The sequence below is a fragment of the Notolepis coatsorum genome (genome assembly GCF_963971535.1).
Source record: "Notolepis coatsorum genome assembly, chromosome: 8".
In the NCBI taxonomy this organism is placed as follows: Eukaryota; Metazoa; Chordata; class Actinopteri; order Aulopiformes; family Paralepididae; genus Notolepis; species Notolepis coatsorum.
The window spans coordinates 125,500,879-125,528,780 of NC_140172.1; the positions used below are offsets into that span (position 1 = coordinate 125,500,879).

At 43.5% G+C, this 27,902-nt stretch overlaps 1 protein-coding gene across 1 annotated transcript in view; it reads right to left on the reverse strand.

Annotated features, from left to right (window-relative positions):
- Positions 1-38: 38 nt before the first annotated feature.
- stk10 (serine/threonine kinase 10) overlaps positions 39-27,902 on the reverse strand; it is a 97,030-nt gene continuing 69,166 nt past the window's right edge. The window contains exons 9-20 of the mRNA XM_084320911.1: positions 21,817-22,125; positions 20,878-21,306; positions 11,362-11,492; positions 10,578-10,701; positions 8,818-8,997; positions 8,044-8,136; positions 7,381-7,510; positions 6,712-6,836; positions 5,339-5,527; positions 3,732-3,857; positions 2,263-2,376; positions 39-2,044 (exon numbers count right to left, since the gene is read on the reverse strand). Coding sequence (XP_084177037.1) covers positions 1,904-2,044; positions 2,263-2,376; positions 3,732-3,857; positions 5,339-5,527; positions 6,712-6,836; positions 7,381-7,510; positions 8,044-8,136; positions 8,818-8,997; positions 10,578-10,701; positions 11,362-11,492; positions 20,878-21,306; positions 21,817-22,125 — 2,091 coding nt within the window. The 3' untranslated portion in view covers positions 39-1,903. The remainder of the gene's footprint in view (positions 2,045-2,262; positions 2,377-3,731; positions 3,858-5,338; positions 5,528-6,711; positions 6,837-7,380; positions 7,511-8,043; positions 8,137-8,817; positions 8,998-10,577; positions 10,702-11,361; positions 11,493-20,877; positions 21,307-21,816; positions 22,126-27,902) is intronic.

Consider the following 27,902-nt stretch of genomic DNA (forward strand, 5'->3'; position numbering starts at 1 on the left):
GCCGTTAACGCATCACTGACGACACTAAGAAACGCGGGTGTAGGTATTAGAAAATCTAGGTTTATTAAAATGTATTTACAACAGTGGTTCAATTCTGATGGACAGTTTCATTCACACCCCTCCCTCACACAAATAACGTTATGTAAACCGAGGCAAAGGAAGACATGGATGTGTAGCAATTAAAACATGACAGAAAGAACGAGAGACACACGAAATACACCTTAGCGAGAGCAGATTCAGCTGTACCCGATTGACGGATTCACTTTCAATGTACAGCAGGTCACGCTGGTTTAGAAATCACCATAACACCAATTCAAAAGGCAGCAAGATATTCCGCTGTGGAATAGTTTAAGTCTATATAGTATTATTCCCCCGTCTCAGTGCAAGGAAAGGCACACTTTGGTGGAAAGATAAACCCCTCGAAAGCAACAATGACATATTGCACTTTGGTTAGCAGGCCGTGCATTTAATATAAACATATGAACTCAATTATACACCGTGCATTTAATATAAACATGAACACCCAATTATACACTTTATAAACTTTTTATTTAGATTTAATTAACCTTATATTTCGTAAGATCCTTCGAAGAAGACAACAGTATTTTTTGCTTTGGCTTGGTCGGTTCTCATCCAGTGTGATATAGCTTTTACAGTAAAAATAAGAAATAGGAACACAACATGTCAAATGACATAACACTTTAAATGACGCACTACATCGCCTTCACTAGATTGTTAAAATATCACCCCTAAATAATGACTTTAAACGTATAATTTCAATCAAATTTAAATATGTCGTCCCCCACACCATTTTAAACAAGAAATAAAACTTAATATGCAGATCCTTCAAACCTTAGGTGTTGGTTGTAAATACTTTCAATTTATTTTTAAATTAATATTTACAGTGCTGAATCTAGATTTTCACTTTAGGAATGTCCTATACATAAAAACAAAAGAAATCCTGAAAATCAAGCTCTGCTTTATACATAAAAATGAGGAGAACAGAATTTGGCAACTGGATGCAGAAAGCGTGCATCTCTGAATTTGAGATGTTCGAGTTACAAAAAGTTTGTAAAGGCTATAGAGCCAAGGCACATAAACAAATATATAATAGTAAATCAGATTGTTGTTTTGTTGTTTTTAGTACAATCTTTGGAAGGAGGCCAATGACATTGTAAGGGAAACAAAAAGTGCTTAGTGACTATAGCTACAACTCGACAGCATTGCACGAGACAGTAAGACTTTTTCATCATTGCGTGGGAGGAAATTCTTTGCTGGGTATCTTTGGACAATGAGCTACTTCTTAAGTCACACAAAAGCCTTGTGTGTCTCCCTCTTAAATATCCATAGCCGGGCGCCATTAGACCAGGGTTGGAATCAGGTCACTTCCAATTCAAATCAATACTAAAAAAAGAAGAAGAAGAAAACGGAAATGGCTGTTTACTTGCTAATGACGGAACATTTGTTCTCTTTTGGGTCAGCAGTCAGTATTTAAATTGTTTAAAAAAAAAACCACTTCCTTCATTAATTGAAGTGATCCCAACCCTGCATTTGTATAACAGCCACTGCATAAAGTTACACCTCACGTTTCATTGGTAAACAGGCAGGACATAACGGAAGAAATCAAAATCCTGGATGCAAGCAGATATAATCAAGTCTCCTGATATTTGTGTGGTGTTGTTGATCCATTAAATGCAAAACGTTTGTTTGTTAACCCAAGTAAAATACCTCAAATTAATTAAAATATAATATTTACCAAAAATAAAAAGAGGAAACTCCAGGAAGATTAACTTTTCTGCCATGCAAAGTGGCAGGAGGCAATACTAGGCCTTCAGGTGTGTGTGTGTGTGTGTTGGTCCTGACGGTAGCGAGCTGAGACGTTTCACAGCTTGAGGACTATTTTCTACGTGGTGGAGGAGTCGGCGTAAGGCAGGAACTTGGTAAGTTTGTTGGGTGAACTGGGGTTCTGGCATTGAGAGTCCTGACTCATCTTGAAGAAGACCTCCTGCTCTCTCTTCTTCAGCGTCAACTCATCCTCGAGGACCTGGGGGGAAGGGATGGAGGGAAGGGAAGGAAAGGAAAGGAGAGATAGAGGGGAGATGTGGTTAAAAACCTCGATTTTTACATCACTAAAACATTTTTACTGGAGGGAAAGAAAATCGAATTGAGAGTTACATTAAATTAAGCTCCAGCCAAACTACTGCAAAATGTAGTTACAGTAGAGTAGTAATTTATCTGTGTACTCCAATCATAAACACGTACCCTCTTCCTAGGCTTGAGCTGCTCCCTCCAGTCTCTGAGCTGATGGCTGTGCTGCTCGTCCAGGGACTTGAGCCTCTGAGTCTCGTTCTCAATCAACAGGTGGCATTTCTCATTCTGAAACCAAAACATGACACGGTCAGCAACTGCAGATCATCCATGTACACAGTACCGGTATCGTGCACTGGCCTTTTCACTGGAGACGTTCATACGTCACACAACGGATGCAGACGGTTCGGATAGAAGGCTAGAGAGAAAGTGCAAGAGATGGACAGGGACTAAGGTAGGGTGACCAAACGTCCTCTTTTGCCCTCTTTTTATAAATTCATGAAAATGTCTGGGTTTCAAAGACATGCAGTGCGTAAAAAGACGCTTGCATGACATATCGTCATGTAACTCGAGAACCGAGGCACGGAATTTGTCGATTGAGGTGGCATTCGAACGTGAGGTTGTTTGTTTTGTGAGGTTACCATTTAATTATTTACATTGAAAAGATAGAGATAATTTGTTAAAGCTGGATTTTCTACAGAAGGTATTATTTAGAACATTATTTCATTTATTTTTTATTTATTGTTGTCCAGTAAGACTTGAAAAGAGAGCTATATTTTGTTACAGGTTGATTTTTAAGTTATTCTTGGGCCATTGAGATTTGTCAGAGAGATCATTTTAGGCATAATAAAGCATGTTGATTGTTGAGTAACTTTGGTTTGGTGTGTCTTTGGTTATAGAGAGATATTATTGTGTTATATAAAATAATATAAATAATCATTTTCCATCCATACAGAGTCGGCATACTTTAAATATAGTATAACAATAAGGCATTCGAGTAAACTTTGAGTATCATTATGTATCTCAAGGCTGGGGCCAGCATGTGCTCTTTTTTTGGAAATCAAAATACTGTATGGTCCCCCTAACTAAAGGAAACCAGCCAGAAGGGGACCAGCTACTCCACCAGTGGTTCTCAAACCTTTTCATGTTTTCATGGATTAGCTAGCCTAGCTTAAAACTCTGGGAGAGGTGTTTTTGGCCAACAACTAGGCTAGTTGATCCGTATCCACTTTTAATCCACTATTAATTTGTGCTGTGCTAGACTAGCTTGCAGCCGGATAGGAAATTGGTATGCATCTTTTCGTCCCGACACTGGAGAAGACTGTAAAATGCATTTCCCATAATCGTGTGGGATCTCATCTCTAGTTTAGTTTACAGAGTTTAGTTTACTCAGTTTATTTGATCAGGGACAGTGCATATCAATCAACAGTTATACATTTATAAATGAATACAAATTAAAAACGAAATATGCCAACATTAGCAGGGTTGCTCGTTTTCAGTTGTAGTCCCTGGGCTAGATGTTTAAGCCAGAACTTACTTGGTGTGGTTTCTCTCAGACACATCTGCCCCTTCAAGGTGTATTAAAGATAGATAACCTCTCAGTCTCAACAGTAGGAGGGAAATAGAAGCTGGTCCATCATCACCTGTAGCTGCTGCAGCTCCCGGACGTTGCCTTCACACTGACCCGTCATCTCCCTCATCTGGTTCTCGTGCTTCTGCACCTGGTGGAGCCGCTCTGCCTTCTGCCTCCTGTCCTCCTGCTGCGAGAACTGGAGGGAGGGAGAGAGAGAGAGGAGAGAGGGAGGAGGGAGAGAGAGATAGAGGAGGGAGAGAGAGAGGGAGGGAGAGAGGGAGATAGAGGGAGAGAGAGAGGAGAGGGAGGGAGAGAGAGATAGAGGAGGGAGAGAGAGGGAGGGAGAGATAGAGGGATGAGAGAGGGAGGGAGGAGAGAGGGAGGGAGAGAGAGAGGAGAAGGAGATAGAGGAGGGAGAGAGAGAGAGCAAGAGACAGTGAGAGAGAGATAGAGGAGAGGGAGGGAGAGAGAGAGAATAGAGATGGAGAGAGAGCAAGAGACAGCAAGAGAGAGAGCGCGAGAGAGGCAGAGAGAGAGAGAGCAAGAGAGGAGAGACAGGCAGAGAGAAAGAGAGAGAGCAAGAGACAGCAAGAGCGAGCGAGAGAGACAGAAAGAGAGACAGAGAGAAAGAGAGAGAGCAAGAGACAGCGAGAGAGAGAGAGACAGAGAGAGAGGAGAGACAGAGAGGGAGAGTTGAGGTGTATAATCTCACATAGTGAGAATTCTGGAACTGCATATTCTGATGATGATGCAACACAATGGCTACTGGCCACTGAAAGCCATGGAGTTCAACAATAGGGACGGGTTTATCTCCCGGGACATAGAAGACGCACATTGCCGCTGTCCAGAAATTGTGACAAGTGTAAAAATAATTTCACATTTAGAGATCCAATTTGTTTCGTATGCAATATCGTATACATGTCGATTCAGAATAAAATCTTTTTTGCAGGTGAAATTGGAAAATGACCCAAGTTTCTGGATAGCGTTGTTGACAAAGTTGGGAGGAGTGTACTGTATATACATATTCACTGCTGAATCTTTCATATTTTCTGCTGTGAAGCACTTTGGGCTGCAATTATTGTATGAAAGGGGCTATATTATATTCATTGCAGAATTATTTCAAACTTTTCCAGTTGCTATAATCTTACACCTCTGTGCAGATCGTCTAACAACGGCAACTGGGAGTTCTAGAATCCAAGATAGAACTCTTGAATGGGTTAACAGGACTTGACCGTGTACACCAATAGGGCACATAGGGATGCTCATGTAACAGTGGTTGGCAACATAACTGAATTACACAAGTCTAGGGATGTCCGATATTATCGGCCGACCGATATTATCGGCCGATATCGGCAGTAAAATGTGATATCGGAAAATATCGGTATCCGTTTAAAAAAAATAAAAAACAATAACAATATTTGTTATATATATATCCAGTGAAATGATTAGTTACCTGAAATTATTCAGTTTTTTGGACGGGGAAACCCTGCATATATCGGTATCGGTTGATATCGGTATCGGAAATTAAGAGTTGGACAATATCGGAATATCGGTATCGGTAAAAAAGCCAATATCGAGCATCCCTACACAAGTCCAAAAGAAGAGGGAACAAAAGCTCATTAATCGACCCACAACCCCCCCCCCCCCCCCCCCCCCCCAAAATAAAACAGTAAAAACCTGTTTGATCTTCTCGCGGTCCTCGGAGGCGCTGCCGGTGGAGTTGATGCGGAGGCTCTTCTTGAACATGGCCATGCGGGTCTTGGCCTCGCTGCGCTGGTTCTTAGGCAGGCGACCCTTCTCCTGCTGCTGCCGGCCCTTCAGGATCTCGATCATGCGCTGGTTGTAACACTGCATCTGCTCTTGCTCCTGTTGCACACAAACACACCTCCGTTGATGTTTCACATTTTCACAAGTTCTCACATAATAATAAACTTTATTATTAGTATAGCACTTTTTATACAGAAATTGCAGTTCAAAGTGTTTCACAGCAGTACAAAATAAAGGCATAAGAGAGCATAAAAAAGATAGAGAGGTAGCAAGGTAATATATCAGGTGCGACAACCCCATCCCTCTCCTCCAGGTTAGCCACGGGGTAGACATGTGTATGTGCTATAACCGGTCATTCACAGCCTGGCAATCACGGACACACCTATTCAGGTGTGTCAGGAGGAGGAGTCATACCTGAGCTCAAAGGCTATATAAAGACTGGCTTCTCTATCGTCTCTCTCCTCCAAGCTGGCCATGAGCTTTTGTTTGTTTGATTCTCACCTTATCACTTGCATACAGCACACACCGACTCATCCATGCACTCACTACACCACTGATATTACTGATCCACTCAAGTCGTTAATGATTTGTTGTAAATAGTTTCATTAGTTAAATTACTTTCTTTAAATCCTCTAGTACTTGTGTGGTGTCCCTTGTTTTGTCTGTACCCCGAGCATGGTTCATGACACAAGTCACTTGTGTCACATACAGTAAGGTACATTACAGTGAAATGCTTTGGTTCTGTATGAGGCCCCTCAGATTGTGGTTCATACCGTAAAAAAGGTAAAAAGAATAAAGAAAGACCAAACACTATACAAAATATACAATATACAAAACTAAAGTATAAAAGCAAATCTTTGACTAGATGAAAGCGGTTAAAGACACAAACACTAATACAGAATGGCTTCATGCGATGATTTGAAAGAATACATTCCCGAGTGTCAAACCACATTTGACACTAGATTTTCAAAGCATCGTTACGAGGCAAAGCGGTTTCATACGGATTGGGTTGAATTTGCGACATTTACAAATTAACATTGGTAGATCGGTATGAATGCATTTCAATGAGCAGATGGACCAATTCATTTCCATATATTTCAAATTTGTAATTCCGATATTCTGTCGGTTTGGACAATCTTTGTTCTTGAAATGGCATTTATTCTTTCAGCAACATGTGGACAAAGAGGCGAACAAGCACTCCCACGCTCCCTACCCACTCTCGTTGCATGGCGGCCGACGGACATGGCGGCGAAGTGGACGAGGCAAAGCAGAGTTGAATTTACCTTGATGTGCTTCTTGAGCAGCTGGTGCCTCTGGAGGAAGTACTGCTCTTTGAGCTGCTGCTTCATCAGCTGGTGTCTCTCGTGAAGGTTCTTCTCCTCAATGTCCCAGATCGTTGCTTCGCGTTCTGACAGGAGGGTTCAAGAGTTCAAGTTATTTCGTATTTTAGTTACGTACTGTACAGTGAATCTCAAAGGGCCTCATAGTCTCACATCACAATGGAACGACACCCCTTGAACCAGACATTTTAAATTAAATGAACCTTTCAATACACCGTCGCACAAATACAATGTTCTACCAAAGTACACTACCTCAAGACTAGGGCCTCGACTAAATAAATTCTTAGTGTTGACGAATAGTCATAGGACTTTGTCGACTAACCAATTAGTCGATTTAAAATCTGTATATAATGTTTCCCACATGCATTCTTGCAGAAGGACCTCTTTAAATCGAGTGCGTCAATTAAAAATAAAAGGTTCTGCTTAAAAAAAAGAAAAATTTGCTAATTGACACGACAGTCTTTGTCAATAAAGGACAAACCAAACCCCTACTCAACACAAAATACTTCAATACAGAAAATGTACCTTTCAATACACCAAGACATGGATATAATTTTGTACCACAACACACCTCCTCAAAGACTACCCTGCCAGCCACTTCCTGTACTGTACCTCTGATCAGGTGCTGCTTCTTGTTGAGGCACTGCCTCTCCGTCTCGGAGATCTCCCTCTTGTTGTCGGAGATGATCCTCTTCAACGTGGTGTCCAGGTGGGTCTTCTGGTCTGCCGAGAACGTCTGCTCCTAAGCGACAGAAAGGATAACGAGAATGAGAAGGGTAAGAGGATGAAGAGAAGCGGTCATACAAGTCAAGGCAAGTCAAGAGTTTTATTTGTCACGGCATACAAGTATACAGTGAAATGCGGGGGGTCTTGCCCGCAACGATACGTCTTGTTCTTATGTGGGCCTGTGAAGCCCTTTGAGACATGGAACGGTCATAATGCACTAGACAAATAAAATGGGCATGTTCGCATTTGCTTAGCTTGTGAAATAGAAAAAAGCAGGAAGCCGGACCAGCACTTAAGATTCAAAAAAGTTTTAATCGCAGCCTTGAACAAACATGTTTCGAAGCAAAAGCTCCTTCGTCAGTGTTAGTGGCTAGCAATGATAGCTTGTAAAGATGGGGGCTATATACAAGGTAGGCAGGAAGTGACATCATTGCAGGTGAGCCTGGAATTGCTAGTCAGCTTTGACCGTAGGAACTCACTCACAGCCTGTGAAATAAATAGCTACGTGGTATATACACACTTTGGACGGATGATCTAAAACGAACGTACCTCGGTTAGTTTCATTTCCTGGAAGGTGTTCATGCTCATTTTCATGGACTCTTTACGTAGTTTTCTGGGCAGCTTGTCAACGGTTTGTTTTACCTAGAGAAACGGGAGAGAATATATTACACACACACATTAAAACAGACATTAGAACATAATACTGTATATAGTGCAGTGGCTGTTCGGAAGGGGCCGCGATTGCTCAGCTCACTGTATTGCCGCTTCTCGAGGAACTGCGGTATGGCTGCTTGCAGCGTTCTCTAGAACCACTCATTTGATCGACTTCACATTGGACACTGCACTCTTGGGTCCTCAGCAATACACCCACCAAGTGTGACGTTGATCGGATGAGCGGTTCCAAGATATGCAAATGACGGACAGACATACCGACATTCCTTCCTTTGTAGGTAGATACAGGCAGACACAAACCTACAAATAATTCCAGTACACGCAGACATGGATACATATTCACCAGAGAGATTAAATCTCACAAATTCAGAAAACATGACCCGTTTTCTACCCAGAATTGTCCGCTTCTTCATTTGGGATTTAATGGCAGTTCCCTGCCACTCAGTGGCAGGAGTGATGGGGAATCTGTCACCTCGTTACATACTGTAATACCATCAGGAGCCTTTAGGTGGCTGTAGTACATGTGAGAACCGGGTGAGAACAGTATATCGCCCTGACACGTGTTGAAGAAGATCGTCTGACTCGACACGTGCAGCGAGGAACCGTCATAAGCGCTCACCCTTCCCATCTTTATGAGACACACACACACACCTCTTTCTTCTTGTGTTTCATCTGTTCCTGGAACTTGCGTTGGTCTCGGTCCTGTTCTGCCCGGATACGCTTGGTCTCGTCCCGGAGTTTGACGGCGTGGTCCGTCTCCATCTTCTCTATGGTCTGCTTCTGGTTCTTCTCCAGGCTCTCTAGCTCCGTGTCATAGGACTTCTTCTTGGCCTGGAAGGGATCAGAGAAGGAATCAAACACACACTCGTTACAAAGAGAGGGGCTTTTAGTCTGCAGTCTTTTTTCTCGTTGTTACTTTCTCTATACTGGGTATAGAATATATAAATTAGTAGTACTGGGGGTAAATTACAGCTCCTTCATAAACCCTCTCTCAGTGGCAGCACTGATTTGGAGTCAGGCTCAGTGTGTTAAGTCATTGACAAAATGTTCCTGGTCACCGACACCCAGATCAGACACAACCCCTTTTAATAACATTCAGATTCAGGTCTAGGCCATGCTAACATCAATTAAGTTGCCTCGACAACCACCAAGGTCTTTCGATTTTTTCAGGTCTAGACAATGACTGAAAGACAATTGTGTTTCCTTGAGGGCAACGTGACACGTTTGGTGAACAAAGACAGGTGGAACAGTGGTGCATTAGAAAAGTGGTGCATTAGAACACTGGTGCATTAGAATCTATGATTAGAACGCTGATTAGAACGCTGGTGCATTAGAACGCTGGTGCATTATAAAACTGGTGCATTAGAACGCTGGTGCATTAGAACACTGGTGCATTAGAACACTGGTGCATTAGAACACTGGTGCATTAGAACACTGGTGCTGTAGAACACTGGTGCTGTAGAACGCTGGTTCTCAACATGAGGTCTAGGGAGCATTCGGGAGTTGTTCACTTGCGCAAATCATGAACCTCTTCATATAAAGCTTCCATAATGTCAGCAGGGAGGACATGAGAGGATATCCTCCATTTGTTCATCAAGACACAACATGACAAGGAATCCCTCTTCTACTGATTGTCCTGTGGAGTGAAAAGCGGAAAAGGGATTATTTTATCCCATCAGTCTGAAAACACTCAACAGATGGCTGTGTGTCCTGGGGGTTTCCCTCCTTCCATAAACACAGAATATAGAGGAAAATTGAGATTTGTTGGAGTGTAAGGGCTGGTCTACACCGCCAGCAAGATGCATTCCCGCTGTCTATTTTACAGTGTCTGCTCTAACCTGTTAACATGGTCACTGTGTGTCTGCTCTAACCTGTTAACATGGTCACTGTGTACAGCTGCTCTAACCTGTTAACATGGTCACTGTGTAGCTGCTCTAACCTGTTAACATGGTCACTGTGTGTCTGCTCTAACCTGTTAACATGGTCACTGTGTAGCTGCTCTAACCTGTTAACATGGTCACTGTGTAGCTGCTCTAACCTGTTAACATGGTCACTGTGTAGCTGCTCTAACCTGTTAACATGGTCACTGTGTAGCTGTTCTAACCTGTTAACATGGTCACTGTGTGTCTGCTCTAACCTGTTAACATGGTCACTGTGTAGCTGCTCTAACCTGTTAACATGGTCACTGTGTAGCTGCTCTAACCTGTTAACATGGTCACTGTGTGGCTGCTCTAACCTGTTAACAAGGTCACTGTGTAGCTGCTCTAAACCGTTATGGTCACTGTTGTATGAGGTAAGGATTGTGGACCGGCCATAATTCTCTTTATCTCAACTGATTGGGTATATGCTATTGCGTGTGTGTGCGTGCATGCGTGTGTGTGTCTGTGCATGCGTGTGCGCTTGCGTCTTACGCTCATCTCCTGGTCAAAGCGTCTCTGCATCTGCTCTCTCTGAGCCTCCAGCTTGGCGTTGAGGGTGGCTTGGTCACGGTGCTCCTCTTTCTGTAGCAGCCGGAGCTCACGCAGCTCCTGGCGTCTGCACACACACACACACACACACACACATCAGAGTGAACAAATCCAATACATGGAAGGAATTTGTTTCGACGGTACAGAGACATAGACGAACCAGTATGTATATCACACGTGCACACATTCACAAGTTGGAACCAAAGGCTGCGTGCATATTAAATGCAGTGTCATATTTTGACCACTAGATGCCACTGACGGTGCACGGGCAACTCCCCAGGGTTTCCGAGGCAGTGTACGTTCAGTGGTATTTGTGAGTGTACAATACATTGTATGTCTATCTACATATAACCCCCACCAACATTTTCAGCTCTCCCACATTGACTAGATGACTTTATCTTGACAATTACAGAAAAGTAGCTTCATAGACATTTGTCACTTTCCAGCTTCAACCCAAGAGACGGTTTTCCACAACAGCCTGTGTATTTGTGACTGTTAATCCCAAGAGAGGCTTAAGAGTAACGGAGCAGGATGTCTTAAATAGACTTGTTTACTAAACAGACGTCTGATCATGAGACAGACACAGGCCAAGAAAACTCGAACCTGTGACCCCTACATTTCTCACCCCTCGTTTAGAGAGAAAGAGGAGAGAAGTAGAGACAGGCGACAGGAGAGAGAGGGAGAGAGAGAGAAGAGAGAAGAGAAGACGAAGGTCCCCGCCGCTCACCTGAGGAACCTCATCTCCTCGTCCTTCTTCTCGTCGTCGCCGAGGATCTTGGAGGTCGTGACGCTGACCTCCACGCCGTCCACCAGGAACCTCCTGGTCCGCTTCAGCGTTTTATTGGAGAAACGAGAGTCCTGAGCGGCACAAGGAGAAGAGGAAGCAAGTTATTAGGTTATTATATCCGATTTGTCTGTCTAGGAGTTTTAAGACGCATCGATTCGATTTGCATTATAGTGTCGCGCACAAAAAGATTTCCGGGCCACACGGACTCACAAGACACTACGTGTAGTCGATGGTGTATAACATAAAACACTGGTAAACGTTTCACAAGTACAAAAGGATTGTCATCATCTTTTCTCTTATCGTCATAAAGAAAGAGACGTTTCCTGGAACAGGATTCAAGTCTTTCATGATCGTCTAGTCAAAGGAAATGAGCGTAAATAGATGTACCAAGTAATGTAATAGAAGACCTTGTAGTAAAGAGTAAACTTAGTATTTCATCACTTATTTCATCAGTAAAACGTCTCAAAATTATTGTTTCTTAAAATCAACAATTTGAATCCTGATTCACAGCAAGTCTCCATTACCAGCATCATTCAGCAACAATATTCAGCATATTCTGCAGATCTTGTTCTGCAGAATAATGAAAGACCCTCACCACCCCAACAACAGCCTGTTCAAGCTGCTGCGGTCAGGCAAACGCCTGCGCACACCAGCAACGAGGACAGAGAGACTTCGGCTCAGCTTCTTCCCCCAGGCCATCAGAGCCTTGAACACTGAACTCTCCACACACAAGCACACATGAGCGCACACACAACACACACACACTGTACACGCTCACACACTAGCAGCCACTTTAACATGAGCACACACACTCATGCTGCACACGCTCACACTTATGGACACTTTACAGAAGGAAAGGTCACTTTAAGAATAGTATAGTATAACGAGATTGTATAATATAGCATTGTATAGCAGTGTACATAAAGACCCAGTGCCTCATCCGTAGCCAACAGTGTATGGCACTACCACAGGACCTAGCATCATGTCCTACCATGCTCTGTAAAAACGCATGTACATATACCGATATGCCCTACTTTGATTACTTGTATTATTGCACAATGTCGTTATTATTGCACAATGTTGTTCTATTGGATTCTTATTATATTATTATTATTGTACTATGCACAATCGTTGCGGGCAAGTCCCCCCGCATTTCATACTTGTATGCCGTGACAAATAAAACTCTTGACTTGTTCACGTTCAGCTAATAAAATGGTAAATGGACTGTATTAAGCACTTTTATCCAAAGGGCTTTACAACGTATGCCTCACATTCACACACCGACGGTGGAGGCGAACATGCAAGGTGCCAACCTGCTCATCGGGAGCAGTTAGGGGTTAAGTGTCTTGCTCAAGGACGCTTTGACACGCTATAGCGAGAGGAGCTGGAATCGAACCTTACGATTACCAGGTGACCGATCTACCTCCTGAGCCACTGGCACCGACACCATCTGCATATAATAATAATTCACCAACACGTGAACACGTCAGTCCACTAACAACCCGGACACTTTTAATAACATTGTGTTAATATTAATACACTGTGTGTTTGTGAACTGCACCTTTGTCATTCCATCCCATCATTCGCGTCTTCTCTACCTCTTATCTTTCGACAGTTTAACCGAGTAGACTGTTCCGCCTGCGGTGACGAGTGTTGGAAGAATGCCTGGACGTTCCTGTTGAGCTTGTTCTACCGTCACGATCACATCGCTGCTCTTCGTGTCACTTAATTGTCATCCTACTGTTATGATTACATCGCTGCTCTCCGTCACTGCCAAGCAGGAAGTAGCCCCTCTCCCCCACACAACCGCATCACATCATCTACTCCTGCATGACTATATGTTGTTTTAAACCCTGTATTTGCCCAGGATAGATTCACTATTGGAGACTATGGTTTTTCTCAGCAACATCCTGCTTTGCACACAATCAATCACAGTCTTATTGTTCACCACTGAGCACTGTAGCAGTTCCGTGTCAAGTGCCTTGCTCAAGGGCACATCAACAGTGTTTTGTTGAGGGGAGAGCATTATTTACTCACATCCCCTACTTTCGTACGAGGGGTATGAGGGTCGAACCTTTAGGCCACCGCTGCGTCAATCTGGGATCCAGGTGGAGTCCCGTACCCTACGGCCCATGACCCTTCAGAACATACTAGTATTCTGTATGTAGGAACAGGGTCATGATCTGACCCATGTCCCCATCAATGGGTTAAAGGCTCATTTAACACCAGACACTCAACTGTCACGCAACTGTCAACATTTCTTTCACGCCGCACGCTTCCAGAATTGCGTTATGATGCCGCGGACCCAGTCATATACCGTAACACGGTGTGATTGGATGAAATGCCAGTGGATATACCTGTGGCTTCCCTTGGGTTTTAGCTGTAGCTAACATTTTCATACAGGGAGGGGACACGGTCAGAACCATCGGCAGAGCAAAGAAACACAACAGTCAGAACCTCTGCGTCTGCGTGTTTCGTTATCACAGAAACAAGTCAATGACAAGCTACACTTTCCAGTTTCCAGTGGCAGCCGTCTGATGAAATCCAGTCTCTCAGCCTAGAACATTATTTGCTTTATTTGCCTCTTGGCTAGCGTATGTAAAAAAAAAACATCGCGATTGTTTGGAATGAGAAGCATGTACTGTACACTCAAACCACATGCAAATGTGTGTGATTAAACTGACTTAACACTTGAATAATCTACACAGTTGCCATTGACAGATGTGAAATGAGATGACTCACTCGACCACTAAATGATAATGCTCATTCCACATGTGTGTGTGTGTGTGTGTGGTCGAGGCAACGCGGCTCTCATTCCAAACAATCGAATTAATCTTCCAGAGCATTAAAAGATCCAAGGGAACGGAAGGTAAGCCATTTGACGTATGCAACAGGGGGTGGGACATGAGAGGCCCACATCCTAAAGTACCAGCGTACCAGAGGTTCACTGGGGGGGGGTTTGAGGAAGAGAAAACAATGGATTTCTTTATACGAAAATAAGAAGGTAATAATTTGTCAAATGTTTTGCCACATAGCGATAAAACTAGTGATGGACGATATATCGGCCGCCGATATAATATCGGACGATATGGCCGTTTTTTTTACACATCGGTATCAGTCCGATATAAAAATATGGCCGATATGGGCCAACAAAAAAAATACTTTTTTACATGTTTTGGCCTTAAATAGTTTCAAAATATCAGTAATTTCTGAAAATAAGTTACAAAAGTAAAAAAATAAATGCGTTTTGGAAAATACCTCTTTATTTGATTATCATAAAAAAGTGTTTTCTATACAGATATATCGGTATCGGCCAGAACAGAAATATTAATATCGGTTATCGGTATCGGCCGCAATTTTCACATCGGTGCATCACTAGATAAAACAGAAGACAGCTATTTTTTTTCTCCATTTCACAGGATCCTTAACTACTTCATGGAAATGCTTTGCTTTATTTTCGCATCACAGTCCTCCTCCTCCTCCTCCAGATCAGTCTACTTCAATTAGGGGGGGGGGGGGGGGGGGGAACGAAAACAGCAGCCAGTCCACGGACATCATGTCGGTGATGAGAAGTTGAAGTGCTTCAGTAGGAGACCAGCTGAACAAATACACCCTACAGTATGAGTTTCACAGAGGCCAGCATCAGGGACAGTGGCTAGAGGGAGTAAATATACACTTCCGTCCCGCTCTCAACTCCCCTTTGTACTGCGGAGGAAGACCCCTCTACACCTTTAATATGCTGCGTCTGTAGAATGATGACAAATGTGAGTGTGTGTATAATGATGCCACGAGTGTGTGTGTGTGCGCGTGTGAGAGAGAGATGACAAATAATTGTGTGCATGCGTGTGTTCTTAGGTACACACAGTGTACTCAGACCGCCCAGGGGTCTTCCTGTAGCTCAGCTGCTGTGTTTGGCTGCTTTGAGCCTCTGTGTCGCCCCACCGGGGGTCTGTCAATCCTCACACACACATGAGCACAGTGCACAGTGCACACACATACACACGTGTAAGGGCATTATTGGTGATCTCCCACCCAAGCTTTACATTTTAAAAAGGCACACCACAATGTCTCATCATTAAGATACCTTGGAATAGAGAGAGTGCATCTTCCAAGACGAGGGGGAGATATAGATAATCTCCTACTGAGGAGAGAAGTATGGTGGATCCATTATCTTAAAACGATGGCACCAACAGGACTCAATGAGGACTTTGACATTAGACCTTATTTGTAAATTTAACTTATAGAGGGAGACAGTCAATGGACTTTGTTTTTGTTTTTAGTTTTTTGTGTTTTTTTCATTTTTGTTTTCAGTGACTAACACTGCTGCCTATCTGTAAATTATGTCTTAATGTAGCCCCTTTCGTGACTTTCGGTTTGCAAGACTGGGGCTTTTGTGACCGCAGTCACTTATTTTCGCATCCCGATCACCCAGGAAAAAAAACAAGCGTGATCGCGGGGCTCGGAGTGTGTCAAAAACATATCAGATCTGAATTTCAAAGATACCCAGCGTACAATATGGGTTTAACACAGCTTCACGATGGGGTCTGGAAGCTCGGAGTTGCTAATAAACATTTTAAATCATTTTCATAAAACGAGTGTACTCACAGAGCGAACCTTGGCAAAATGGCTGGTGCGTCCAGCGATCACAGCGCTCCCTATCGGTCCCTGTTGGTCATTACAACAATACACAGGAGACACGCTCAGCAGATTCTACCCTGTAATGGCCTATAGGTAATGACCAACAGGGACCGATAGGGAGCGCAGTGATTGCTGGCGCACCAGGCATGCGACAAAAGAAATTGCAGAAGGAGAAGACGCCATCTTGCTGCCAGAGTTCGCTGTGAGTACCACTTGTGTTTCCTAACAATGTTTTAAACTGTTTATTAGCAACTCCGAGCTTCCAGACCCCATCGTGAAGTTGTGTTAAACCCATATTGTAATTTGAAATTCAGATCCGATATGTTTTTGACGCTTGGTTGTTTTTTTCCTGATCGGGATGCAAAAATAAGTGACTGCGGTCACAAAAGCCCCAGGCTTGCAAACCGAAAGTCACGAAAGGGGCTAGTCTTAATGTTGTGTTTAACATAGATATTTCTCAAATCTTCAAAAAAAATTCAAATGAAAAGAAATTGTTACTTAATCATGTATAGAATGTATCATGCAAGTCTTGGGACCGCCCCTGATCACCAGGTGGGGCTGATATTCAATTTAGTTCACTTCCTGTATAAACAGATGTCAGTGTTGTGTTGTCTTCATGCTTGAAGAAGACCGGAAGGGTCGAAACGTTGCATCTGCCTTTTTGTCAAATAAACACCTTGGAACTACTAATGAGTTGCGAGCCCCGCTTTGTCTTATGTATTACTGTTTTTACAGTTTGGCTCAGCACCAACAAACGGAGGATGTGCGTTATTTATTTTTTCTGGATCTCCCACCCAATCCACGTCATTGCTGGATTGGAGCTCTGGGTCATATGCTTAAAAAAGAAAACGCCAACATTTTGGGAAATTAGCTTACCGTCTTCTCCAGAGAGAGACAAGAAGAGAGATACCCGTTTCCTCTGTGTTCAGTAGAAAGTTATCTACATGTTAGCCTACTGTAGCTTAGCACAATGAATGGAAGCGGACAGTGCCGGTTAGCCTTCGGGAGAGGTGTTAGTTGGACAATGCCTAGGCTAACCGGTCATGTCCGCTTCCATTCATTGTGCTAAGCTAGGCTAACCTGCAGCCAGATGGCTTTCTACTGAACGCACAGAGAAAACTGGTATTTATCTTCTTGTCTCTCTGGAGAAGACGGTAAGAAAATTTCCCAAAATGTTGGCGTGTTATTTTAAGGTTCCTAGAGTTTGCACTGAATTAGTAAAATCTCCTTTTAGCTTCTGTGCCCCAGTTTTTAATAATTTCAAATGTTTCATTGATTTCTTTCAGTTTCTATATTTTCTTTTTTTGGATTCATCATGCGTTGCATTTCTCCACGTCATTATAAACGAGAGCCTTCCTCTCAATGATCCTTCGAGATTAAATGAAGATTGAATGAATGAACGAACTTAAGACGTAGAAACACATGCTATTCACCGACCACACATTTTTCACCACACATGCACACACACCCCACTCACATGCATGCACACACACAAAGAGAGAGAGAGAGAGAAAGATGTCCTTATCCACAAACAAAGACAGTCCATTCAGTTATACAAGCAGGGCCCTGGCGGAATGGACTGCTGAATAATCTGTTCTGGAAGAAGTTACATATCAGAAGCGGACAGAAATTCCACACACACCGTCAATAGGATTCCAATTGCGGTCTCGCCATAAACAACCAGAAGCTACGATTGTGACAATGGCTGTATAGAAACGTCCATTCACAGGACGCTGGCTGCTGAAAAGGGCCGGCACAAAGAGCACCATTGGTCGTAATGACCAATGGAAAATGTGGCATATTTTTGCTTCAGAGAGGCTTGGTGTCATACGCTAAATGGATTCTCTCTCTCCTTCCCTCTCTCCCTCCCTCTTGAGTGTAATACAAGTCTCATGTAGAACCCCATTTGATCTCACTGTGTCTTTTCCTTACATATCCAGTTCAGTTATTATAAAAAAGTTCTCGTACATTTATCCTCACTCCAATCTGGAGTAAATCGAAACCACATTAATCATAAAATCTAAAAAACAAACAAACAAAAAGAGTTTCCTCTGTGTTCAGTAGAAAGCTATCCGGCTACAGGCTAGCCTAGCTTAGCTCATTTGTGCTAAGCTAGGCTAGCTTGCAGCTGGATAGCTTTCTACTGAACGCACAGGGGAAATTGGAGAATTGGCGTGTTCCTTTGAGAGCAAGAGCGAGAGAGCATCAGCTAGTTTCATTCACTGGATCCAGCCCGTGGAGGATGTCATGTAAGGGAAGAGGGGAAGCCTAATGGAATACAGGCTGCCCTCTGTGTAGGAGAGCACACACCCACCACCATGACCTCAAAACACAACACTATGCCGCCTCAGTTCCTACAAACAGCTGAGAAGTCCCTTTTTCCAAGGAGGGGTTCTTACAGCGAGTTATACTGCGAACAACCTCAGCTGCTAAACTACAGGCCTCTTAAACCTTCCAACACCCTGTCCGTTTCGCCACGTCGATCAGCGTGAGGCACCGCGGCACGGAGGAGACGTCTATATGTTCCAGGTTCACACACACACTTGCTTGTCAATCCAAATCGGTTGCATTTATTCAAAATGCTGGAGTTATTTAATGCTTTTCTGGATCATACATTAACCTGACTCATCGATTGAAAAAGAAAGAAAGAAAGAAAGAAAGAAAGAAAGAAAGAAAGAAAGAAAGAAAGAAAGAAAGAAAGAAAGAGAGAAAGAGAGAAAGAGAGAAAGAAAGAGCGCACTGTTGAACCCTCGTCTATGAGGAATGGCAGTAGCCTAAAGGTTAGACAGCTTGTGACTGTGTAAGGTTGCCAGTGTATGAATTTCTCTCACCGGCTGGGAAGCGTTTGGGTGGAGAAGTATGTGAGACATGCTCTTCCTTCACTCAACAACTCCAGGTAACTGTTCTAGGCCAACAAGGCCTTCAACCTCCTAACTGCTCTGTGGTGGAAGTGCTTCAGTGGCCAAACGGTGACTATTGCTGTGTTGGGCTGCTCCCCAGGTGTCAAGGTGCATGCAATCCTCTCGTCACCTGTAACGAGGACCAGGCATGGGCGTTTAAGCTTGAGAGCGAGAGAGAGAGCATCAGCTAGTTTCATTCACTGGATCCAGCCCGTGGAGGATGTGATGTAAGGGAAGAGGGGAAGCCTAATGGCATACAGGCTGCCCTCTGTGTAGGAGAGCACACCCACCACCATGGCCTCAAAACACAACACTAGGGCTGACCTTCGGGAAAAAAAATTGGAATTCGAAACTTCGGGCCGATATTCGATTTTAATTCGAAGCGTCGAGAATATATATATATATATATAAAAAAAAGATTATGTTGTGGGACTTGTACAGCACTTTGTTCAACTTTGTCAGTGCTGTAAAGTTTAAACCTTTTTAAATCTTAGACAAAAACACTTTGCTTTCATGAAATATTGTAAGCAGTCATTTGAGGCTTTATAAAAGCAGCACAATGAACACATCTGTCAGTGCCGAGTCCGACCTCATCTTAAATAACAAACAGCATTGCTTGTTGTAATTAACAAAGAGAGGCAGAGTTGATTTTGCCCAAACATTTTTATATATTTTTTTAATAATCAAACTTTATTTTCATATTCGAATCCCATGCCCATCGAACGAAGCTTCGGAGCTTCGAAGTATTTAAGACAGCCCTACAAACAGCTGATCATACATTAACCTGACTCATCGATTGAAGGAAGAAGAAAGAAAGAGAGAAAGAAAGATGGTAGGTAGAAAGAAGGTTGGACTGAAAGAAAAATATGTTTGAAAGAAAGAAATATGGTTGAAAGAAAGAGACAAAAAGAAAGAGCACTGTTCACTCGTCTATGAGGAATGGCAGTAGCCTAAAGGTTAGACAGCTTGTGACTGTGTAAGGTTGCCAGTGTATGAATTTCTCTCACCGGCTGGGAAGCGTTTGGGTGGAGAAGTATGTGAGAAATGCTCTTCCTTCACTCAACAACTCCAGGTAACTGTTCTAGGCCAACAAGGCCTTCAACCTCTTAACTGATCTGTGGTGGAAGTGCTTCAGTGGCCAAACGGTGACTATTGCTGTGTTGGGCTGCTCCCCAGGTGTCAAGGTGCATGCAATCCTCTCGTCAACTGCAACGAGGACCAGGCAGGGGCGGAGCTTCCTACAGGCGTCATAGACGGTTTTCTAGAGCGCCACCCAGAGGGGACACCAAAAACTGTGCCCAGTTTTTGCGCCCCCATCTATATCTCTGCAAACAATATTTTGACATGTGAAGCTTGCCTATGGTGCCAAATGTGCTAGGTCTGGCCCTGGGCCCAGGCCATGAGACTGTTCTGATGAAACAGTGACAACTGTAATCATGATAACTTACACATCATGCCTGAAAGAGAGGGCCTCATACATTATCGGCATAATGCATTACCAAGTATTTCTAATATGTAGGGATGATATATCATCAGCCAAAATAACTGATATTGACAAATCTATATGTGGTCTGTATAAATAAAAGTTATTACAGTAATCCAATTTTGTACATAATGAAAGTGATATGAAAACACTTTCAAATAATAGTCTCTTTTTGTCTGTTTCTGCAGTCTATTTCAATCCTGTTGTGCACGTGCAAGTACCCAAACAAAACTGCTCATCGGACCAATGTGATTAAAACGTAAAAAGGATAAGACCCCATCATAGGCCGATATATGTTCGGTAACAGACCTACCCATCTGCTCATTTTGCTCATCACACCAATGCAGATACATAGAATACACAAATAAACACAGATGTCGACCGATATCATGCATCACCTACTACAATGTAATTCCGTATTAGATGGCGACTCACCCTGACGGCGAGCGATATGGTGTCCTTGCTGCTGGACATGTCCAGGCTCTCTGAGGCCAGGCTCCCCGCGTCCGAGAGGCGTGAGGATAACCTGCCGGTGGTGGCGTAGGGTGATATACCCTCAATGGTGGCTCCTATGGACGAGCGATCCGGGGGACCACTCCTCAGGCTGCCGTTAAACCCAAAGCGAGGTGCAGGAACTGGGGTAGGGGCAGGGGTAGGGGTGGAGGTGAAGGTTGGCGTCTGGGGAGGGCTGGTGGAGGTGGTGGTGATAGTGGGGCTTGGAGCTGGCAGCTCTCCGCTGCTGCTCTCCTCCTCAGACACCAGTATCTTGGGGACCTCTGGCTCCGTCTGTACCATGATGATGACCACCCCCTGGGGCTGCGCCAGCGGGGGCGGCTGTTCAGTCTCTGGCGTCTCCACGACAACCTTGGGGGGGGGGGGGGTCAGATCAAATGAATCATAAAAACCCGATATTACATTGGAAATGTTTCGTAGAGCAATGTGGTGGGCAAAATAAATGACGGGATGACAAATAAACCAGTAATTACAAAAACAACACAATAAAAATAAACGGAGGTCCTAGGCGATCGTGTGGATCAAAACACTACATTTCTGTCGGGCTAAAACTAAACGTCTGGTGACCTATGCACTGCAGCTACATGAACCTTCAGCATTTACATTCAGTCATTTAGCTGACGCTTTTATTCAAAGCGACTTACAAGTTCTGTAGAACAAGTCAGCAGGAAGGGCACAACTCTGGCAGCTAAGGGTCAGTAACATTGTTGGTCAAACAGCGTTGAACTTGAGTGCTACAGTCTTGACTGCATAGTAGTGAAGACATGTTAGCATAGTAGGTAATAATACAGGCAAGGTCGTAGAACAGTACGAAGGAATCTATTGATTGAAGAAGTGTGTTTTTAGTCGACAGAAACCCACCTTCTCGTCCTCCAAGGTGGGGGTGATCTTCCCGTCCTCGATCCCCGAGTCGGAGCTGGCCTTGGTGGAGGCCTCGCTCTCTGGCTTGTCCGAGTCCAGGATGCCGATGTCTTCGTCGGGCAGCTTGTAGTCCTCCAGGGGGTAATTCTGTTGCAGCAGGGGGACGGGGACCACGACCATCTGGACCGGGCGCGGCTCCGTCGGGGTTCCCGGCCGGGCCTCGTCCCCTGGGAGGGGCGTGGGTGCGACAGGGGTGGGCGGGCTGAGGGTTGGGGTGCCTGGAATGTGCTCCTTGCTGGGGGACTGCAGCTGAGCGAACAGGAGGGAAAGAGAAATGTTGGTGTGGTCGTTGGATATGGATATGACAAAACATATGGCAAAAATATGTCGTATCAGTCCTAATGTTTGTAGGCCGTTACTGATCTCTATAAAAAATATTTTTACTTTTTACAATGTATTATTTATTTTTTGACGTTAAGTCTTTTTAAAAAATATTTTCTTTTACTCAAGCTACTTGTACTTTACGTGAGTATTTTAATTTGAGGGAACTTTTATACTTTTACTCCACTACATTTCAAAGGAAATATTGTACTTTACTCCACGACATGTATCTGAATCCATCAGTTACTAGTTACTTTGAAAAAAAATATTTTGCATAGAAGAAATATATTATATACTTTCACATTTGAAGCCAGTCAACTTCAAGAGGACATAATGAGAGCAGCATAACTGGACCACATACCACTTTAACATAACCTTTAGAGATCAATGGATCGATGATTGAAGGCTCCCAAGCACTGGAATACACAAACATCACGTTGCATGTGTACTTTTACTTTAGATACTCAAGTACATTTAATAGCAAATACTTCTCTACTTTTACTTAAATATAATCTTTATGGAGGACTTTTACCAGAGTACTCATTTATCTGGGTATTTCTCCGTTTACTTAATTAAAGGAACTGTGTACTTCTTCCACCACTGCCCTTACTGTTCTTTGGTCTTACCCAAATGCTAACAGCTAAAAGTCAACCTGGCTACACATCACCACCGACCTTGACCTTTGGTTGTGTAAGAATGCAGGCATTCCTGTATAGACTCCTACACCGTTGTGTTTCCTCTCTAGATTCAGACTTGAGATTAACCGTGCACAGCATTTATACCCAAAAATTCCCCATTCAGATGTCAAGACTTATACTTGGTATTGAAGTCCCTCGACACCAGTTGCGTACATGGGTTTCGTCCAAAAAAATCGAGGCATGTCTCGAGACAGCCGTGTTCAGACTCGCAACTTCTTATGAATGGCATTTTCCAGTGGTTTGTGGTTGTTTTCTAGCAATATGGGGTTGTACCAACACTGACTTGATGTGAAACCTCTACCCAATCCCGTTTCTTCAGTTCAGTTGAGACAACCCCCCCCCCCCACTGAAACAAGCCATTCTGATTTGACCCGCTCGCTGACGTGAATAGGCGCTGATCTGCCACCGCCCGCCCACAATCAACTGCGATATGTTTATATGAGCAGCGAGTGTTGACAACATAGCTCCAGAGTGCTTATAAATCCCAGCTTTACCCCCCTGCACTGTTTCTATGTGCAGTGAAAACTGTACATAGGGGGGGGGACTCTCACTCTCTCTCGTATCTGCTAGTGCAGGTGGGTGACTGTCACTCAAAGCGCATTGCGAGTATGGGCGGAGCCCAGCCAAAAACAGCTTGGCCATTGGAAGGGCAGAAAGTGGTGCTCCACAGTACTTGATTAAAAATACAAAACAATGAAATGTATTGAAAAAAAACATACAGATGTGTTCCATAGACTCACAGGAGTTATGTAAAATTGCCCAAAAAGTGATTTTATTTACTTTCCATGGGACCTTTAAGTTAACTTTAGCCGCATGATATACAGGCTTATGAGGGAAAAGTCCAGCGCCTCTCGTGACCATTTACTATATCGTCTGGTTTGGTGTTATTTTTGGCACACGTCCTTATGGAATGCGATTGGAACAGAATCGCCGAAAACATTCAGTACAAGGGAAAACACAGATCCAAGGATGTAATATAAAATTGTTGAAAAGATACGTGAAAGAACATGTCCCATATTTGCATACTGTATGTGTGGTGTTCTGCCTGTTGAGTGACAAGCGCCTGCTTAGCAATGGTCTGATTATGAACACCTTGTCCTGTGTAGCTTTTGTATTAAAAGGGGCAGTTCACCCCCAAAGAAATACATATTCCCCCCCCTACCTGGAGTGCCATCTATCCATCCAGATATTCGGCTTCTTTGAGATTTCTGCACGGTACTCCCATTTGTGGCACTCAACGCACCAAAGAGGTCACCATTAAGGTCCATTTTATTAGAGTGACAGCAGACATCTCTACGGCAGATGTCTCAAACTAGGCAAATCACACAGAAACTATCTGGATGGATAGAAGAATAGATAGAAGAAGATAGAATAAGCTTCTATCCCCAGGCCATCAAGCTGCTCAACGAACAATAAACACTATGCAACAACCATCAAATGCACACAGCACACACATCCACACACTCACTTTAAACAAACGACACACTGCAGCACCCACTCTCCACACTTTAGATCACCTAAACACACTTTATATTTATTGGTAAAGGATTTGCACTACAACTCGTACACCTTACTGTAAATTGTACCTCATCCCATTTCTGCTTTGCACTATATAGTATTGTATAGTAGTACATTGCATAGTATATTGTATGGTAACTCAGTTACTTCTATTCTGCATCGAACATTGTACATATGTCTATACTGAACACTGTGACTTCTATTTTTACTTCTATTATATGCTATACTATTTTATTTCATACTTATCTTGTCTAGCACAGTCTCTGGAGCGTAACAGTAAGAAGCATTTTGTATAAAAGTATTCTGTACTTCTGTATGACAACTATTAAAGAAACTAGATAGCATATATAATATGTTTAAAAAAAGAAAATTGGAATTGGGTGAATTGGGCCCCTTTATGTCTGAGGACTTGTGCACTGTGCTTAAGTCCTCGACTTTGAATCAGTAAGATAAGATATACCTTTATTGATCCCCTTGGGGAAATTCAGAACATAATAAGTAGCACTAATAATCACAGGGGTTGAAAAGCCTGTAAATCCTGTCTCGCATGCAGCGAGAGAGACAGAGAGAGAGCAAAAGAAAGAGACCTAGCAACTATGTTGTCAGACATCTTCATGATCCAAGCCCCAGCCTTCCTAATGGCTTCCCTGAAAACATTTGTCTGACTGTACGTACATATGATGCATACAGTAGGTAGAGAGGAATGACCAGCTGGCTAACCGGCTGGCTGGGGTCCAGGGCTTTGAAGGATGTTGTAGGGTGTGTGTGGGTGTGCGTGTGTGCGCGTGTGTGCGCGCGCGTGCGTGTGTGTGTGTGTCGTTGAATGAGCTTGTGCAGCTACCCCAGACAGAAAGAAAAAGCGATGGGGCGCTAGTGGTCCAGTGACTTTAAGTACTTTTAAGACTTTCCACTTTGCCTTCTACAGAAATGAACCCAGACAGAGAGACCATGCAGTAATGCAGTATTGTGTGGTAATGAACTTGTATATCACCGCTGTCAGGACATGACGGCGTGCATCTAAAACCAGTTTTCAGATTGCCACATATTCTGAAGTTCTACACTTCTCACAACACAGAGCGCCATGTTAACTTGCAAGTACAAATCATGAAAGATTACCCAAAATGTTATACACAGGGTGCGATATGCCGAGTGAATTATTGTTAATTGGGCTAGTGGTGTTTAGTGGGCTAGTGTGGTGTTTAGTGGGCTAGTGGTGTTCAGTGGGCTAGTGGTGTTTACTTAAAGGTCAGAACGTGGCAGTAGAACAATGACGAGATTTTGAATAATTTAAGCGGCCTGTGAGGTGATAGTGTTTCTATGGAGCCGTGTCTACTAGGCGGGCAGCACCTATATTTAGCCGTGACGTGTGGGCGTGGCAGCATTTCCGGTTTCTGTTCCTTTGTTTGAAGCAGTGCCCTCTACAGATTCATAAAAGGCACATTGTGTGTAGAATGTTCCTCAATAACACAGGAAGGTAGTACTTAGTACTTACGAGAAATGCTGCAGAGAGGATTCTAAAGGCTCATTCAGCTATTTTGACAACAGTCACTTGGCGGAAATGGCGCATTTTCTGCGCTTGACACTTTCCTTTTAACTCTTTGTGCGCCAAAAACGAGTATACTTGTGTTTCGTCGCCAACGCCTGAGCGCGAAAAAACGAGTACTCGTTTTTTGATCATTTGATATTTTTTCTTTGAACCCGTTCTAAACACTCGCTCGGAGCTCCATGGGTCTCCCTGGCACAGCTTCCTATGTTGGAATTGCAATGACGATCGAATCCCGCCAGGTGGCAGTAACGCCTACCTTTTGAACTGGGGATATCAGTTGTCTTCCAGTACAGAGTTACCTCCGGCTGCTTCCGCCTCGGACTGTGGATCAGGACATAGCAATTGTCCGGAGATTTGGTGCCTCAGAACTATTCTTTCCCGTATGGTAGCCATGCCCAATATACACGAGTGACGACTGGGATTTATTCATTTTGGAGTACCTTCTGACTGAGGTATGGTAACCTGCTGGTATTTTTTTTAACTAAAACATCACAGCGTCGTATCTTACCGGACCTAAAACATGCTTATAGTAACGATCGCAGTTTCGAGTTAAAACGACCCCCCCCCCCTGATGATTTTGTGAAGACGCATGTGTACGGTATATACCTTTGATTTGGAAGTATTTGTAGTTTCAGGTAAGCAACCCGAACGATTTGGGCATAATGCATTTAACGCGTCATATCTCGTGATCTAGGAAAAAATACTGGATTATTTTGGAAAGGGGCGATGTTTAGCATGGAATAGCCATACTATTGTCTCCATAGCTATAATACAGAACACACGATGGGTCCGCAAACATCGCTAAAATGGTCAATAACGCTTGCGCCGTGAGTAGAGATGGGAAAACAGAATGGCGGTCAATGAGTTAATGGCCACACACCTCGAGAGGTTTGTTACGTCACGGACACCATTGTATATTGTCGTGCAGTGAGAGTGGAGGAAATGCGTTTAGTTTCTGTCTAGCAACAATCTAGTCAGTCAGTGTAGAGCGCCCTAGCATGAATAAGCCACAGCAGATCAACAAGGACTTTAAAAGGAATGGTTCACTTTGTGTTTAGGTTTTTGAGATATTGGAAGTAGAAATTGTTAGCATTTGTTATTCGTTTCCATTTCCAATATCTCAAAAAACAAAACAGTGTTTTCTGGATGGACTGAAAAGGCTCCCAGTTTGTGGGAAATCAGAAAGGCTTCTTAAACAAAGTGAACCTTTAAGAACAAAGGCAGTCGTGTCCCAGAGATGGCATTCCCCTGTTGGCCCAGGGTTAAATACAACCAGAAAACTTTATCTTGCGTCTCACCTATTCCGTCTCCTTCTCAGACGTCCTATTGTCCCAATAAAGAATCTTCTCTCCTGTCTCCCCTACTCCAGTCTCCCTCTCAGACATCCTACTGTCCCAATGAAGAACCTTCTCTCCTGTGTCTCTCCTATTTCGTCTCTCCCTCTCAGATGTCCGACTGTCCCAATAAAGAACCCTCTCTCCAGTGTCTCCTACTGCATTCTCCCTCTCAGATGTCCTACTGTCCCAATAAAGAACCCTCTCTCCAGTGTCTCCTACTGCAGTCTCCCTCTCAAGATGTCCTACTGTCCCAATAAAGAACCCTCTCTCCAGTGTCTCCTACTGCAGTCTCCCTCTCAGATGTCCTACTGTCCCAATAAAGAACCTTTGCCTCTAGCAGCTACCATACCAGGTCCACAAGATGGCTACTTTTAAAAAAAAACGAGAATAAACACTGAACTAGGAAGAACGGCTTTTTCAAGCTTCGCACCTTGGGCATGGAATGGGCTACAGGACCATATCCACTTAGATACCCTGGTCTCCCTCTGCGAGTTTAGGTCTGTATTACATAACTTCCTACAGGAAGAGTGTCGCTGCTTTCTCTAGTCGGGTCCCAGCTGCAAAACTGCAGAGTTACTGTATTGCCCTGTATTTTACTGTCGTACA